Here is a 17,512-nt window from a genome sequence, read left to right on the forward strand (position 1 = left end):
TATTATTTTAATCTATGCGCAGATTGATATTCCTTTTTTGCGCTTCTGCACATGACATCACAAGCGATGAATTGCCATTCACTGATGCCATTAGCGTACAGCGCAAAATTATAATGTCCTAGCAACACGGTTGACAGAAAAGCGTAAGCATTCAGCTGACCAATGGAATAGCGCACCAAAGTACATCACGTGTGACGTCATAAAGACCACGCTTATTTCCATAATCAAACATTTATAAAACTTAAAATAAAAAATAACTGTTGGGAAAATACTTGTTTTTTCTGGCTTTTTTTTTTCTATTATCAATTTCAGTGACTACAAGTAATACCTTTGACAGAAGGAAACAACCCCATTGCTTTCATCGTTACTATGTTCTGACCATTTGGCTCAAATTAATATCGAAAGAAAGTATCCATACTTTCCATGTACTATACTTTTCATGGAAAATATCCGAACAACCCATAGTCCTAATTAGTTTGGATTTTTGACTGTACTCCAACGTTTACCAGTGCTTAGCTGCATGACTACAGTAACCTAAAGCTGGGACAAATTCCTTCAATAACGGGTTTTGATGTTTCAATTATGTCCATATCTTATTGCTTTAGAACGGTCTTTCTCAGAATTCGTTGACACACGGACTGGTAAAAATTTTCCTGAGCTGAACCAACGGTCAGTTGAGCTTACTGGCCGGTCACTTGAGCTGAACCAACGGTCAGTACAGCTTACTGGTGGTTACCCAACGGTTAGTTGAGCTTACTGGCCGGTCGCCTGAGCTGAACCAACGGCCAGTACAGCTTACGGTGGGTACCCAACCGTCAGTTGAGCTCACTGTTGGGTAGCCAACGGTCAGTTGGGCTTAGTGGGCGGTCGCCTGAGCTGAACCAACGGCCAGTACAGCTTACTGGTGGTTACCCAACGGTCAGTTGAGCTTACTGGCCGGTCACCTGAGCTGAACCAATGGTCAGTACAGCTTACGGTGGGTACCCAACCGTCAGTTGAGCTTACTGGCCGGTCACCTGAGCTGAACCAATGGTCAGTACAGCTTACGGTGGGTACCCAACCGTCAGTTCAGCTCACTGTTGGGTAGCCAACGGTCAGTTGGGCTTAGTGGCCGGTCGCCTGAGCTGAACCAACAGCCAGTACAGCTTACTGGTGGTTACCCAACGGTCAGTTGAGCTTACTGGCCGGTCACCTGAGCTGAACCAATGGTCAGTACAGCTTACGGTGGGTACCCAACCGTCAGTTGAGCTCACTGTTGGGTAGCCAACGGTCAGTTGGGCTTACTGGCCGGTCGCCTGAGCTGAACCAACGGCCAGTACAGCTTACGGTGGGTACCCAACCGTCAGTTGAGCTCACTGTTGGGTAGCCAACGGTCAGTTGGGCTTACTGGCCGGTCGCCTGAGCTGAACCAACGGTCAGTACAGCTTACTGGTGGGTACCTAACGGTCAGTTGAGCTTAATGGCCGGTCACCTGAGCTGAACCAACGGCCAGTACAGCTTACTGGTGGGTACCCAACGGTCAGTTGAGCTTACTGTCCGGTCACCTGAGCTGAACCAATGGTCAGTACAGCTTACGGTGGTTACCCAACCGTCACTGAGTACTGAGTTTCTCTCGCCCCCCCCCCCCAAAGAAAAAGTTAATCTTTTACTAGGTAGTAAAGAACTGATACAAAAGTAATGATGATATTTGTAACGATTTATTTAAACTAATATTTGAATGTAAAGAAAACGCGGTTTATTTTTGTAATCATCCATAAGTAAATGAACCTTAAAGGAAAATCAAAAGTTATGAAAAGTACTCAAAAAGTTTGCTGGAATCATATAAAATGTTAATTATTATTACTGTCGAGAATATTAAATGATTATTATGCCGTGGATCGAAAACACCCTTATTAATGTTGAAGAAACTATCTACATAAACAGTGACAAATATGTAATACTTAATAACCAAAGAACCAAAGCAGACTATTTGTAGTTTTAGTCCAGGATTAGTAAGTTAACCAATTAATATGCTTCTCATGTAAAACAACCAATGAGAAATAAATAAGTAAAATATAGACAGAAGAAAAGGATTAACTTAAGAAAATTTAGGACCTCCGAGAGAGCTTCAAGTAAGCCCTGACCAATAGCAAAACATTATTGATCCAAGTTTGCTTTAACCAATTAAAGTGTGATTATAGATATTTCAACAATTACAAAGAAGTTTTTATTATCATGAATAGGGAAAAATATCGGAAGATCGACTGCATTTTCCCGCGGAAGAGTGGTTGGGGGATTTCCCCTGTTTCAGAATATTTATTCACTTCGAACTGTACTAACAATTTCAAGCAGTGCTTTTTATGTAAAACACTGTTTCAATTTTACTTACGGGAATGAATACAGAACTTTTCCTTTGTTGCTGTAAAATAAAGCAGTCATTAAATGTAATATTGATTTTTTTATTTAAACACCAATAATCAAACGCTGATGAGGATTTAACCGGATGTGATGATGGGGGGGGGGGGGGTACAGAACAATGGGGTGGTTTCCTTCATTCAAAAGTACTACTTTTAGTCACAGAAATTGATAGAATAAGCAAAAAAAAAAATAAATAAAATAAAATAAAATGAAAAAAATTAATTTGAATTTTGTCATCTTGAATTCAAATTATGTTTTTCGCAATCACGAGTGTGTGTGTGTGTATGTAGGCTTGTGTGTTTGTGTGTATGGGGTATGTGTATGTGTGTGTAGGCATATGTGTTTATGTCTGTGTGCAAGCATGAATGTGTGGGTAGTTGTGTGTATGTGTGTGCGTTTGTGTGTGTATGTGTATGTGTCTGTATGTATGCGTGTGTTTTTGTGTGTGTATGTGTATGTGTCTGTATGTATGCGTGTGTATTTGTGTGTGTATGTGTCTGTATGTATGCGTGCGTGTTTGTGTGTGTATGTGTATGTGTGTGTATATGGTGGTGTGTGTGTGTGTGTAGTTGTGTATGTATGCGCGTGTGTGTATGATATGGACGCAACCTGGAGACGGCTTTCGCTGTAGGAGCAGCATCGTGAGGCGGCCGGTCGACGGTGATGGTGAGGAGGATACTGGCGGGAAAATAAAATGATAGCACGCCAAAAACATTCAAATGAAAGCAATCGTGATTGCTCAAAAAAAAAAAAAAAAAAAACATGGGCCCAGAAAATACTTTCATTTTCCCAACAGTTATTTTTTAATTCATTTTTTTAAATGTCCTATTTTTCAAACAAGGCGTGGTCTTGATGACGTCACAAATGATGTACTTCGGCTCATCTTTCTACCGCGTTTCCACGTTATGATCATCAAGAAGCGAATTAAAATTGCGCTCTACGCTTGCTATCAATCCTATCGTTGCCAGTACACGTGAGTAAAGATGCGAATTAAATATTTTTCTTCGTGAATGGCAACAGTGAATGGCATTTCATCATTTGTGATGTCATCGGTAGAAGCGTAAACAATAAAAGTGCGCTGATTAAAGTAATTTTTTAAAAATATTAAACTTAGTCAAATTCTTTAAAAAAAAAGATCAGATCCTATGTTTTTAAGCATGCTCTTTCAGAAAAAAAAAATACTTTTAAAATTTTGGAAACGACCTCATTCATGAGCGACCAAGCACTCGCTGGAACAATTTTAATGAAAAACAGAAACACGTAAAAACATTAAAATAAACTAAAAATACAAGTGAAAAAGATGGTTATTGAGACTGCGATGGCTGGTGGTAAACGGCAAAAAAAAAAAAAAAAAAAAAAAAAAAAAAAAAAAAAAGTTCTTTGAAAATTATTGGGCCGAATATTTGAAGTTTTCTGCTTGTTATACAGTAAAACCTGCGTAAGTTGACCACTTGTGGTGCGCAACTTCGTGGTCAACTTAGACAGGTGGTCAACTTAGACAGGTGGTCAACTTATAAAGGGTAGTAATGAAAACTTTTTTTTCGTCATTTCTTGTCCCATGCATTCATTTTTTAACTAATTGGAACACTTTAAATTCACTGTCACTTGTTAGACATTACTTTAAAACAATAAGAAAAAAATGTTGTTTAAATATTTTTAGAGATTATTTAGCAGAATGACGCGTAAAGTATCTATCATACAAATTTAAAATTTCTGTGAATCGATCAAAAAAAAAAAAAAGCCTCATTGCTTATGAAACACTACTTACTTGATAAAGGGTGTCCCAAAATTAACGCAAGATTTGAATTTGCCACATATTTTTTCCATAAATTGTTGGCAGCCATGAAAAAAGAACAATTTGACAGTTTAGGGTTAGTAAAAATGGGGTGTTATTGTACCATACAGCTAGAGAGAGAGAGTGAAACATTTCAATGACTGCATAAGGCATTTCCTGGTCGCGTACTCTCTCATTTCGGTGATCAGATTTGGCACCCTAGATCGTGTGATTTAACATTTTTAAATTTCTTCTTATGGGGTGATTTGAATTCAAAGGTCTATGTCGACAAGCCCACAACCACCCGTGCATTACCGTGTTGCGATACCGAGCGCCAATAACAGTAACTGCTTGACCAGACTCAACTTTCATTATTTTTGAAATGTTATTTCAATAGTGAAAACGCGTTATTGTATCGTATAACGCTCCATTTTTGATTACCCTAAACTCTCAGCTGTCAAATTGTTCTTTTTTCAGGGTTGCCAACCATTTATTGCAAAAATGGCGGCAAATTCAAATCTTGCGTTAATTTTGGGACACCCTTTATTAACAATTCCTAAAAATTCATAACAAGTCAAAAGCGACTCAAATTCTTTACTTGATTTTTTCTTGTACATTTGTAACCATGGTAATCTACTTTTCAACAAAATACCTCCTTACTGAATTTTGGTGCATTTTCTGGGACTTAACATGAGCCCAATATTTTTCGATGGAAACATAAATATTTATAGGTTTTTCTAAAATGCCTGGTTACTTATTTGAGGCACAACTGATGAAACTTTTAGTACAATCTACTGCTTTTGCCTAGTGGTCAACTTACAAAGAGTTTTTTACAATACTTCAAACCAAAGCTGGTGTACATTAGTGGTCAAGATAGACAGGTGGTCAAGATAGAGAGGTGGTCAAGTTACAGAGATTTTCCTTCATTATATAAGACAGGACTAATTCCTTTCCTGACAAAAGCGGTCAACTTACCGCTTGCAGGTGGTCAACTTACAAAGGTGGTCAACTTTACAGGTTTTACGGTATGGTAAAGGACATTATTTTATGAATATTCTTGCGTGAAACTGGATGAAATAAAACATGTGTTATATTTTTGGCGAAAGAAAGGTGTTGGAATTGTAAGTACAGTGGAAAGAGCTGGTTAGAGGACAGTTAAAGTTGTTGTTGTTGTTGTTGTTACATATGACACTCGGTAACCCGGGCCCGAGTAGCAGTGCTACTCGATTTTAAGACAGAGGAGTACGGTTTCCGTTTTAATCGAGTGCCTATTTCTAAGTAGAAGTCCGATTTGGCTCAGTCAACACGATAGATGGCAGCACCATCTACGGACAGTTCGATAATTTAGAACCAGACCAGAAGCTGAATAACTTTCTGGCCTGGCCCAGAGGTATCGTTTCACTTAAACGACATTGTGACCACGAGCACAATTTAACGTCTCCCAGTCACCCTTAGTGAAGACGGTGGATCTTCGACCGGCTAGGATCGAACCAGGGACCCTCCGAAACAAAAAATTAAATTTATACCATCAAAGAACCAACAACTATTTAAGGGGTCACAGTAATTTTCAAACTTTTTTTTTTCAATTTTAAGTAAATTTTATGTTTCCTTGAAACCATTTACATGCATACTTATTTCGTAATCAATAATTTATTTTCAAAATTTAAAAATATTGCTTACTTTTTTAAAAATTCAAAAAATTGAGGAAAATTTTAATTTTTTTAAAATCCCTAAGGCTTTTTTATTTTTGCACTAATTAAAAAAATTTTTTTTGCTAAACGATCACTATAATCGTCTCTAAAAATCTGTGCATTCATTTGCTTATGAGTTTATTAGAAAATGTTCTCTGATTAATTGTGTAAAAAATCAAAGTTAAAAAAAAATTGGTTTTTAAAGGTTTAACATGCTCTGAACACTTGAGTAATTTATAAAATGCTTATCCAATGTACAGTTTTGTCGAATATGTTATCCAAATTGCAAAAAGTACTATTTTAAAGCTGTATCTTTAATAGAAAAAAAAATCCTTAGGGATTCTAATAACATGAAAACACAAAAAAAACCATCATCGAGAAAAAGCAGTTTAAAGTTTTTCTTTTGCATAAGAACACATAGCGAGCATGGCCTAAAACCACTCATAACTTTTTAAATATTTGAACTAAAGCAATGAAACTTTTCCCCTGTGTTCAGAATAGTTTTTAGTTTTGAATAAGCAATAAATTTTTTTTTTGATCGTTTCATCATTTTTGAGGTAGTGTAACCCCTGAATCGAGCGCCTATTGCTAAGTGGGAGTCCGATTTGGCTCAGACACCACGATAGATGGCAGCGCCATCTACGGACAGTTCGATAATTTAGAACCAGACCAGAAGCTGAATAACTTTCTGGCCTAGCACCCCCAGAGGTATCGTTTCACTTGGAGGACATTGAGACCACGAGCATATTTAACGCCCCCCCAGTCACCCTTAGGGAAGACGGTGGATCTTCTACCGACTAGGATCGAACCAGGGATCCTCCGGTCACAAGTCCGATGCCTTACCGATCAGACCACCACGGCCCGTTAAAGATTTAATGTTCAGGAGTTGCAGTTAATCTGGAACTCCTGAGCATTAAATACAATAAACCAGACAGCCCAGTTATCATATCTGGTACATTGCATTTAATTCTGCCTTAGCTCTGGCTTAGGGATGGTAACTGCTAAAGCAGTCATTGTCTACGCTTTCTGTAAAAAAGCAAATAATTTGTATTTTGCTGACGTTTTTTTACATTGCATTTAATTCTGCCTTAGCTCTGGCTTAGGGATGGTAACTGCTAAAGCAGTCATTGTCTACGCTTTCTGTAAAAAAGCAAATAATTATTTGTATTTTGCTGACGTTTTTTTACATTGCATTTAATTCTGCCTTAGCTCTGGCTTAGGGATGGTAACTGCTAAAGCAGTCATTGTCTACGCTTTCTGTAAAAAAAGCAAATAATAATTTGTATTTTGCTGAAGTTTTTTCCAGAACCCGTTTCTCCCGTTTTCAGAAATTGAGGTTCTTCTGATCACTGATCTTTATCGCAAATTTTGGAGGTAACATTCAATCAAGCTAAGATGGAAATACGATGTTTATTAATTACTGTAAACTTTTAGTGTGTTTTGAGCGGGGGAGACAGGAGATACACTGTTAAAAATTCAGGAAATTTTTTTGGTAAATATTACTGCAAAAGGGAGTGTTTATAGTACAGAAAAAAAATTTACAGTAAATTGCACCAGTGAGTCAGTCCCTCTGTCAGTCAGTCAGTCAGTCAGTCAGTCATTCAGTCTGTCAGTCACTCTGTCAGTCACTCAGTCAGTCAGTCAGACAGTCAGTCTTTCAAAAAATAAGTGATTGCAGTGCCAATGGATATATCACGTGATTTATAGTGCGAAGTAGATAATCGATCGAAGGTGTCAACTAGCATCGTGGTCAGCGAAGCCGCCTCCTAACAAAGGTCCCGCGATCGAACGCGCTGCTCGCATGTTGCATTTTTAAGCTCTCGTTTATTCTACCGTTAAATTTTACAGTAACATAGAATTTTACGGTAAAAGTTACTGGCAACATGGACTTTTACTGTAAAATGTAAGAATTTTTTAAAACAGTGGTATGTTGATCCCTTTTTTTGTTGTTTGGGGCCATTCATTAAAAACGTAAGGATGATTTTGGCAATTTTTGACCCCCCCTCCCCCATGTAAGGGTACGTAAGAACCCTTATAAACCCCTACCTCCTATTCTTACGTAAGATTCCATTTCGTTTTTAAAATAATAAAATAGCAAATCTTACGTCACTGGAATTGAAATTCATTTCACTATTATTAAATTAAACCTTTTTGTGTAAAAAAATAATTACTAAAAAGTTGGAACCTAGACTGTTCTTTCGACAAGTTTTTCTTTATTTTTTTTTTTTTTTTTGAGCAATCACGATTGCTTATTGTTCTCATTTGACTGTTTTGAATTCCTATGATTTTATTTTCCCGCCAGCACCCTCAGCCCGCACCACCCTCCCGTCGACCGGCCTCACGATGCTGCTCCTCTTGCGAAAACCGTCTCCAGGTTGCGTCAATATCCTACACACACACGCATACACACACGCACGTACACACAAACACATACACACATACATACATCTACATACTCACACACGCATACATACAGACACCTAACATACACACACAACTACCCACACTCTCATGCCTGCACACAGACACAAACACATATGCCTACACACATACACATACCCCCTACATACACTCATGCCTGCACACAGACACAAACATATATGCCTACGTACACACACACACACACACACGAACGCCTACACACACAGCACTGTATACAAAACACGCACACACATGCATACATATATACACACGCACCCACACACATACGCCTACACACGCGCGCGTACACACACAGCACTGCATACACAACACGCACACACATGCATACATGCACACACACGCACCCACACACATACGCCTACACAAACACACACGCGCTTTCATACACACACACGCTCGTGATTGCGAAAAACATAATTTGAATTCAAGATGCCAAAAATTCAAATTAATCTTTTTTTTTGTGTGTGTGTGTGTATGGTGAGATACTAATTAAAAATAAAACATGCGATACACAGTGCGATTCTTTTATTATATTTCGCACTATTCATTCATTGTAAATACAAATAAAAAACAGCTCATCCTAACACGTTTCTCTATCTTCCAGACGCAAATGAAATATAATCCTTTTCAAACAATTTCCAATGTAAAATATCGACTTGGAAAATATTACGTAAGAATGGATGTGAACCACCCCCTCCCCCCAAAGTAAGGGTGTATAGAGATTTTTCCAACTTCCCCTCCCCCTCAGGACCCTTACGTAATTAATGAATGGCCCCTTTTAAATTAAACAGGCGGTTAACTTGTAGAAGTTGATTCATTTGAAATAGGACTCTTCTGCACCTGAAAAACGCGGTCAACACAGTGTTGCCAGATGGTCAAATCTAGATTTCCCCTATTCCCTTCCAACTTTTTCCCAAAATGCGATGTTTTCTATCAAAATTCCCCAAATTCAAAAATTATTTTTCCACTAATATTTTCATAAAATGAATCGACTTCTCTGATATTTCTGTCTCTTGAAAATTTATTTTTTCCCCAAATAGCCAAATTTTCTTATAAAATTCCCCAACTTTTTTTTTCTTCCCATTTTCGCTTTTTTTCTTTCTCTCTTTATCTTTATCGATTTTTATCTTTACTAATAATTAAAGCTGAAAGTCTCTCTGTCCGTACCTCTCTTTCTCTCTCTCTGTCAGGATCTCTGTGAGGCGCATAGCACCAAGACTGTTCTACCCATTTTCATGAAATTTGGCACAAAATTAGTTTGTGGGGTAGTGGTGTGCACCTTTAAGCGATTTTTCGAAAATTCGATTTTGTTCTGCCGGATGTCAAGACGCGAATTTAAATACGAATTTTTTTCCCAAATGGTTTTTTCCCCAGGTTTTCCCAAAGAAAAAAAATTTTTCCCCAAAGAATTCCCCTCAAAACCCATTTCCCCAAAATTTCCCCAGAGAGCACCAGATTTCCCCAAAATGAGACGAAAATCTAGATGCACGTTCCTGGGGAGTACCTGAGGCGGGGCCTCGCACCTCCCAAGTCTTGTCATTGGTGGGATGGATCCTCCGGAGAGGAAATAAGCTGATTGGTCGGCAAGTAAAGCCGATGACGTAGGAGCTTCCCCTGGCGGTCAAAACATGACTAAGAATTTTGGAGTCCAGAAATGAAATTAAAATGAAAAAAGGGGATAAAAATGAAAAAAACTTTGTCCTCACCAATAAAGATTTGGACTAGAGTTGAAATTTTGCCTATAAGGTTTTCCTGACTTTTTAGAATAGGGAGGGCCGTCCTGAGTTTGGAAAAGACTTTTGAAAGGTTAAATATTTTATTGATATCAGCAAAAAGTTGCATGAAATCAGAAATTTCGTTGCTGGAGTTAGGCTCCTTAATGTTAGGGGTGGAATGCTCAGGTAAATTACTGGAAGTGGCCTCAGAGTAGGAAAATCCTGCTCTGCGGCTAGCACCGCTTCCGCGGTTAACGGCTCGCTTGCCTTCCAGATTGATTTTAGGTTTGGGGAAGGCCACGCAACCCCTATAAGCAACCCCTAAGGCTACGTGATCACCCCCGCAATTAACACATTTAGGCTTTTCCTTATTAATTTTGACCGGGCAACTTTACGGGTCTAACGGCATCTTCGTCTCTTTCAGAAGACGGAGGCTTCAACCTTTCGCCCAAACAGCCGGACTCCGGCATGTTCGGGCCCGGATACTACCTCTACCAGACGGCCTCGGCAACCGCCCAAAGAAGCCTGCCCATGTTCACGAGTGCCAAAGACTTGCCCAAAGCGTCCATCTTACACCAGTCCGTCAGCCAGCCCATCCTGACGAACAGCCTGCCTTTCCTGGGGCTGCCCCAAGTGCACAACCCGGACAGTCCGGAAGGCGGGCTGTCCTCTCCGAGGCCGGACTCGAACCCGGACTATCCGGTCTCCCCGCACGGAGTCTCTCTGCACGCTCAGACGCTAGAAACCACCAACGACTTTGACATCCATTGACCACTTGCGAGTGATTTGTTAAAACCCTTTGTTGAAATTTATTGACGAATTTTGCAATTCTTTGTTCATATATAAAAGTATATATAGAAAAAAATAAAACGTTGTTTTTATAATTCGCTTTTCTATGTAATCGCTCAAAACAATTTTGGGGAATGTGCAATTAATTTTGAGTCAAAGACGTTTCGATTTGCCTGTAATTTATTTACAGTAGGCGCCGTTTAATGTGATCACGGTTAATGTTATCATTCGCTTAATGTTATCAGAATCACGAAGTTCCGGAACAATTGTATGTTAACACACGTTAAAAAAGTCGGATATTGTAATCAGCGTCTTCGTTTATTGTTATCACTTTTCCATAAAATTTCAATTTTTTCCCCGTTTTTGTTCCTCAATTAACAGAAATACGTTGGCAAACCCTGACGAGACTAACTTTCGGTGTAGCATTTTGTGGTTTTCAAGAGCAGTTCAAAATTTTTCTAAGAATGAAGCTATAGAAAGTTCGACCCAGTGACCACAGACTCCCCGTAAGAAAACTTTCCTTTGCACCTAAAAAAATTCAGTCGCTGTACATGTTGCAGGCATTGATGTAGGACCTCCATTGTTGCCATTACTTTGTAAGCTGCTAAAGAATTGTGTCGAGATTGAAAACAAAGCGAAGTTAAAATTTAAACAACAAGCAAAACCATGCTGGAAAAGATAGAAAAACTGAATGTGCTCTGAAACTGGTTTACGAATGTCAGGGAAAACGGTCATATTTTACTTTCACCTATAACTATGTGGTTAAAAATTGCATAATTTAGCTTTAAATTTTTATAATTCAGATATTTCCATTCTGTTAATTTAATAATTTATAATTTAAAGCAGCGTTCAGTTGAGTCGTGATTTTAATTTGAGGTTGCCAAAATAAATGCACCTTAATTGGAAAAAAAAATCAATATTTTGTGTCTCCTGGATTCTTTTCGGTTATTATTATCAGTCGGTTATTGTTATCGAATTGTATTTGTCACAAAGTGATCACATTAAGCGGCGCCTACTGTATTTATTTATTTTTACCAATGATACCTTCATTTTGCCATTTCTAGCTTAACCGGGGGCAGAAATAGGGGAGGAAAAAAAGCGAAAGAGAAAATTACAATGTATGAAAAAATTACAATGGATCGAACAGTTAATGAGAATTTAGAACTAGTCCAGGAGCTAATAGCTACCTGGTGCTAGCACCCCCAGAGGTATCGTTTCACTTGGAGGACTTTGAGACCACGAGCCTATTTAACGTCGCCCAGTCCCCTTTAATGACGACGGTGGATCTTCGACCATCGAGGTTCGAACACAGGACCCTCCGGCCCCGAATCCGACACTCTACCGATCGGGCTACCACGGCCCCGGTATATACATCTATACACATATATGCACACCAGGGTTGCCAGATTTAAAATCAGTAAATACGGGACACGCTTCTATTAGTGAAAAAAAAAGCGGGGGGGGGGGGATATTTTTGAAACGTCTGTTCATGATAAATCTGAAAAATTCAATCACAAACAGGCTTCTAAAATATTATAATATTTTCGAAAACATCTAAAATTCAGAGCCCATGGTGGGGAGAGAGCATGCGGTGGAGCCCATGCCCCCGTTACCCGTTTTTTTCCCGGGCGTTGCCACCCTACGCAGACACTTAATAGCCCGGAACCCCTACCGGGTGGAGCCCATGCCCCCGTTACCCGTTTTTTCCCGGGCGTTGCCACCCTATGCTGACACTAAATAGCCCGGAACCCCTACCGGGTGGAGCCCATGCCCCCGTTACCCGTTTTTTCCCGGGCGTTGCCACCCTATGCTGACACTAAATAGCCCGGAACCCCTACCGGGTGGAGCCCATGCCCCCGTTACCCGTTTTTTCCCGGGCGTTGCCACCCTATGCTGACACTAAATAGCCCGGAACCCCTACCGGGTGGAGCCCATGCCCCCGTTACCCGTTTTTTCCCTGGCGTTGCCACCCTATGCTGACACTAAATAGCCCGGAACCCCTACCGGGTGGAGCCCATGCCCCCGTTACCCGTTTTTTCCCGGGCGTTGCCACCCTATGCTGACACTAAATAGCCCGGAACCCCTACCGGGTGGAGCCCATGCCCCCGTTACCCGTTTTTTCCCGGGCGTTGCCACCCTATGCTGACACTAAATAGCCCGGAACCCCTACCGGGTGGAGCCCATGCCCCCGTTACCCGTTTTTTCCCGGGCGTTGCCACCCTATGCTGACACTAAATAGCCCGGAACCCCTACCGGGTGGAGCCCATGCCCCCGTTACCCGTTTTTTCCCGGGCGTTGCCACTCTATGCTGACACTAAATAGCCCGGAACCCCTACCGGGTGGAGCCCATGCCCCCGTTACCCGTTTTTTCCCGGGCGTTGCCACCCTATGCTGACACTAAATAGCCCGGAACCCCTACCGGGTGGAGCCCATGCCCCCGTTACCCGTTTTTTCCCGGGCGTTGCCACTCTATGCTGACACTAAATAGCCCGGAACCCCTACCGGGTGGAGCCCATGCCCCCGTTACCCGTTTTTTCCCGGGCGTTGCCACTCTATGCTGACACTAAATAGCCCGGAACCCCTACCGGGTGGAGCCCATGCCCCCGTTACCCGTTTTTTCCCGGGCGTTGCCACTCTATGCTGACACTAAATAGCCCGGAACCCCTACCGGGTGGAGCCCATGCCCCCGTTACCCGTTTTTTCCCGGGCGTTGCCACCCTATGCTGACACTAAATAGCCCGGAACCCCTACCGGGTGGAGCCCATGCCCCCGTTACCCGTTTTTTCCCGGGCGTTGCCACCCTATGCTGACACTAAATAGCCCGGAACCCCTACCGGGTGGAGCCCATGCCCCCGTTACCCGTTTTTTCCCGGGCGTTGCCACCCTATGCTGACACTAAATAGCCCGGAACCCCTACCGGGTGGAGCCCATGCCCCCGTTACCCGTTTTTTCCCGGGCGTTGCCACTCTATGCTGACACTAAATAGCCCGGAACCCCTACCGGCAGGAGCCCATGCCCCCGTTACCCGTTTTTTCCCGGGCGTTACCCCCCTATGCTGACACTAAATAGCCCGGAACCCCTACCGGGTGGAGCCCATGCCCCCGTTACCCGTTTTTTTTCCGGGCGTTGCCACTCTATGCTGACACTAAATAGCCCGGAACCCCTACCGGGTGGAGCCCATGCCCCCGTTACCCGTTTTTTCCCGGGCGTTGCCACCCTATGCTGACACTAAATAGCCCGGAACCCCTACCGGGTGGAGCCCATGCCCCCGTTACCCGTTTTTTATCGGGCGTTGCCACCCTATGCTGACACTAAATAGCCCGGAACCCCTACCGGCAGGAGCCCATGCCCCCGTTACCCCGTTTTTTTCCCGGGCGTTGCCACCCTATGCTGACACTAAATAGCCCGGAACCCCTACCGGGTGGAGCCCATGCCCCCGTTACCCGTTTTTTCCCGGGCGTTGCCACCCTATGCTGACACTAAATAGCCCGGAACCCCTACCGGGTGGAGCCCATGCCCCCGTTACCCGTTTTTTATCGGGCGTTGCCACCCTATGCTGACACTAAATAGCCCGGAACCCCTACCGGCAGGAGCCCATGCCCCCGTTACCCGTTTTTTATCGGGCGTTGCCACCCTATGCTGACACTAAATAGCCCGGAACCCCTACCGGCAGGAGCCCATGCCCCCGTTACCCGTTTTTTCCCGGGCGTTGCCACCCTATGCTGACACTAAATAGCCCGGAACCCCTACCGGCAGGAGCTCATGCCCCCGTTACCCGTTTTTTCCCGGGCGTTACCCCCCTATGCTGACACTAAGTAGCCCGGAACCCCTACCGGGTGGAGCCCATGCCCCCGTTACCCGTTTTTTTCCGGGCGTTGCCACTCTATGCTGACACTAAATAGCCCGGAACCCCTACCGGGTGGAGCCCATGCCCCCGTTACCCGTTTTTTCCCGGGCGTTGCCACCCTATGCTGACACTAAATAGCCCGGAACCCCTACCGGGTGGAGCCCATGCCCCCGTTACCCGTTTTTTCCGGGCGTTGCCACCCTATGCTGACACTAAATAGCCCTGAACCCCTACCGGGTGGAGCCCATGCCCCCGTTACCCGTTTTTTCCCGGGCGTTACCCCCCTATGCTGACACTAAATAGCCCGGAACCCCTACCGGGTGGAGCCCATGCCCCCGTTACCCGTTTTTTTCCGGGCGTTGCCACTCTATGCTGACACTAAATAGCCCGGAACCCCTACCGGGTGGAGCCCATGCCCCCGTTACCCGTTTTTTCCCGGGCGTTGCCACCCTATGCTGACACTAAATAGCCCGGAACCCCTACCGGGTGGAGCCCATGCCCCCGTTACCCGTTTTTTTCCCGGGCGTTGCCACTCTATGCTGACACTAAATAGCCCGGAACCCCTACCGGGAGGAGCCCATGCCCCCGTTACCCGTTTTTTCCCGGGCGTTGCCACCCTATGCTGACACTAAATAGCCCGGAACCCCTACCGGGTGGAGCCCATGCCCCCGTTACCCGTTTTTTCCCGGGCGTTGCCACCCTATGCTGACACTAAATAGCCCGGAACCCCTACCGGGTGGAGCCCATGCCCCCGTTACCCGTTTTTTCCCGGGCGTTGCCACCCTATGCTGACACTAAATAGCCCGGAACCCCTACCGGGTGGAGCCCATGCCCCCGTTACCCGTTTTTTCCCGGGCGTTGCCACCCTATGCTGACACTAAATAGCCCGGAACCCCTACCGGGTGGAGCCCATGCCCCCGTTACCCGTTTTTTCCCGGGCGTTGCCACTCTATGCTGACACTAAATAGCCCGGAACCCCTACCGGCAGGAGCCCATGCCCCCGTTACCCGTTTTTTCCTGGGTGTTACCCCCCTATGCTGACACTAAATAGCCCGGAACCCCTACCGGGTGGAGCCCATGCCCCCGTTACCCGTTTTTTTCCGGGCGTTGCCACTCTATGCTGACACTAAATAGCCCGGAACCCCTACCGGGTGGAGCCCGTGCCCCCGTTACCCGTTTTTTCCTGGGCGTTACCCCCCTATGCTGACACTAAATAGCCCGGAACCCCTACCGGGTGGAGCCCATGCCCCCGTTACCCGTTTTTTCCCGGGCGTTGCCACCCTATGCTGACACTAAATAGCCCGGAACCCCTACCGGGTGGAGCCCATGCCCCCGTTACCCGTTTTTTCCCGGGCGTTGCCACCCTATGCTGACACTAAATAGCCCGGAACCCCTACCGGGTGGAGCCCATGCCCCCGTTACCCGTTTTTTCCCGGGCGTTGCCACCCTATGCTGACACTAAATAGCCCGGAACCCCTACCGGGTGGAGCCCATGCCCCCGTTACCCGTTTTTTCCCGGGCGTTGCCACTCTATGCTGACACTAAATAGCCCGGAACCCCTACCGGCAGGAGCCCATGCCCCCGTTACCCGTTTTTTCCTGGGCGTTACCCCCCTATGCTGACACTAAATAGCCCGGAACCCCTACCGGGTGGAGCCCATGCCCCCGTTACCCGTTTTTTTCCGGGCGTTGCCACTCTATGCTGACACTAAATAGCCCGGAACCCCTACCGGGTGGAGCCCGTGCCCCCGTTACCCGTTTTTTTCCTGGGCGTTACCCCCCTATGCTGACACTAAATAGCCCGGAACCCCTACCGGGTGGAGCCCATGCCCCCGTTACCCGTTTTTTATCGGGCGTTGCCACCCTATGCTGACACTAAATAGCCCGGAACCCCTACCGGGTGGAGCCCATGCCCCCGTTACCCGTTTTTTCCCGGGCGTTGCCACCCTATGCTGACACTAAATAGCCCGGAACCCCTACCGGGTGGAGCCCATGCCCCCGTTACCCGTTTTTTTCCCGGGCGTTGCCACCCTATGCTGACACTAAATAGCCCGGAACCCCTACCGGGTGGAGCCCATGCCCCCGTTACCCGTTTTTTATCGGGCGTTGCCACCCTATGCTGACACTAAATAGCCCGGAACCCCTACCGGCAGGAGCCCATGCCCCCGTTACCCCGTTTTTTATCGGGCGTTGCCACCCTATGCTGACACTAAATAGCCCGGAACCCCTACCGGCAGGAGCCCATGCCCCCGTTACCCGTTTTTTCCCGGGCGTTGCCACCCTATGCTGACACTAAATAGCCCGGAACCCCTACCGGCAGGAGCTCATGCCCCCGTTACCCGTTTTTTCCCGGGCGTTACCCCCCTATGCTGACACTAAATAGCCCGGAACCCCTACCGGGTGGAGCCCATGCCCCCGTTACCCGTTTTTTTCCGGGCGTTGCCACTCTATGCTGACACTAAATAGCCCGGAACCCCTACCGGTGGAGCCCATGCCCCCGTTACCCGTTTTTTCCCGGGCGTTGCCACCCTATGCTGACACTAAATAGCCCGGAACCCCTACCGGGTGGAGCCCATGCCCCCGTTACCCGTTTTTTTTCCGGGCGTTGCCACCCTATGCTGACACTAAATAGGCCTGAACCCCTACCGGGTGGAGCCCATGCCCCCCGTTACCCGTTTTTTTCCCGGGCGTTGCCACCCTATGCTGACACTAAATAGCCCGGAACCCCTACCGGGTGGAGCCCATGTCCCCGTTACCCGTTTTTTTCCCGGGCGTTGCCACCCTATGCTGACACTAAATAGCCCGGAACCCCTACCGGGTGGAGCCCATGCCCCCGTTACCCGTTTTTTTCCCGGCGT

The 17,512-nt window shown here is 45.1% G+C and overlaps 1 protein-coding gene across 2 annotated transcripts in view; it reads left to right on the top strand.

Moving 5' to 3' along the window:
• The window catches only part of LOC129233016 (uncharacterized), an 85,737-nt gene extending 74,911 nt beyond the window's left edge, over positions 1-10,826 (top strand). Inside the window, exon 5 of one of the 2 annotated variants that reach the window (XM_054867096.1) lies at positions 10,444-10,826. In XM_054867096.1, the coding sequence (XP_054723071.1) occupies positions 10,444-10,790 (347 nt within the window). In that variant the 3' untranslated portion in view covers positions 10,791-10,826. The remainder of the gene's footprint in view (positions 1-10,443) is intronic. The other variant, XM_054867097.1, reaches the window with a different exon arrangement.
• The last annotated feature ends 6,686 nt before the right edge of the window (positions 10,827-17,512 follow it).

This window comes from Uloborus diversus, unplaced genomic scaffold (assembly GCF_026930045.1).
Source record: "Uloborus diversus isolate 005 unplaced genomic scaffold, Udiv.v.3.1 scaffold_15, whole genome shotgun sequence".
In the NCBI taxonomy this organism is placed as follows: Eukaryota; Metazoa; Arthropoda; class Arachnida; order Araneae; family Uloboridae; genus Uloborus; species Uloborus diversus.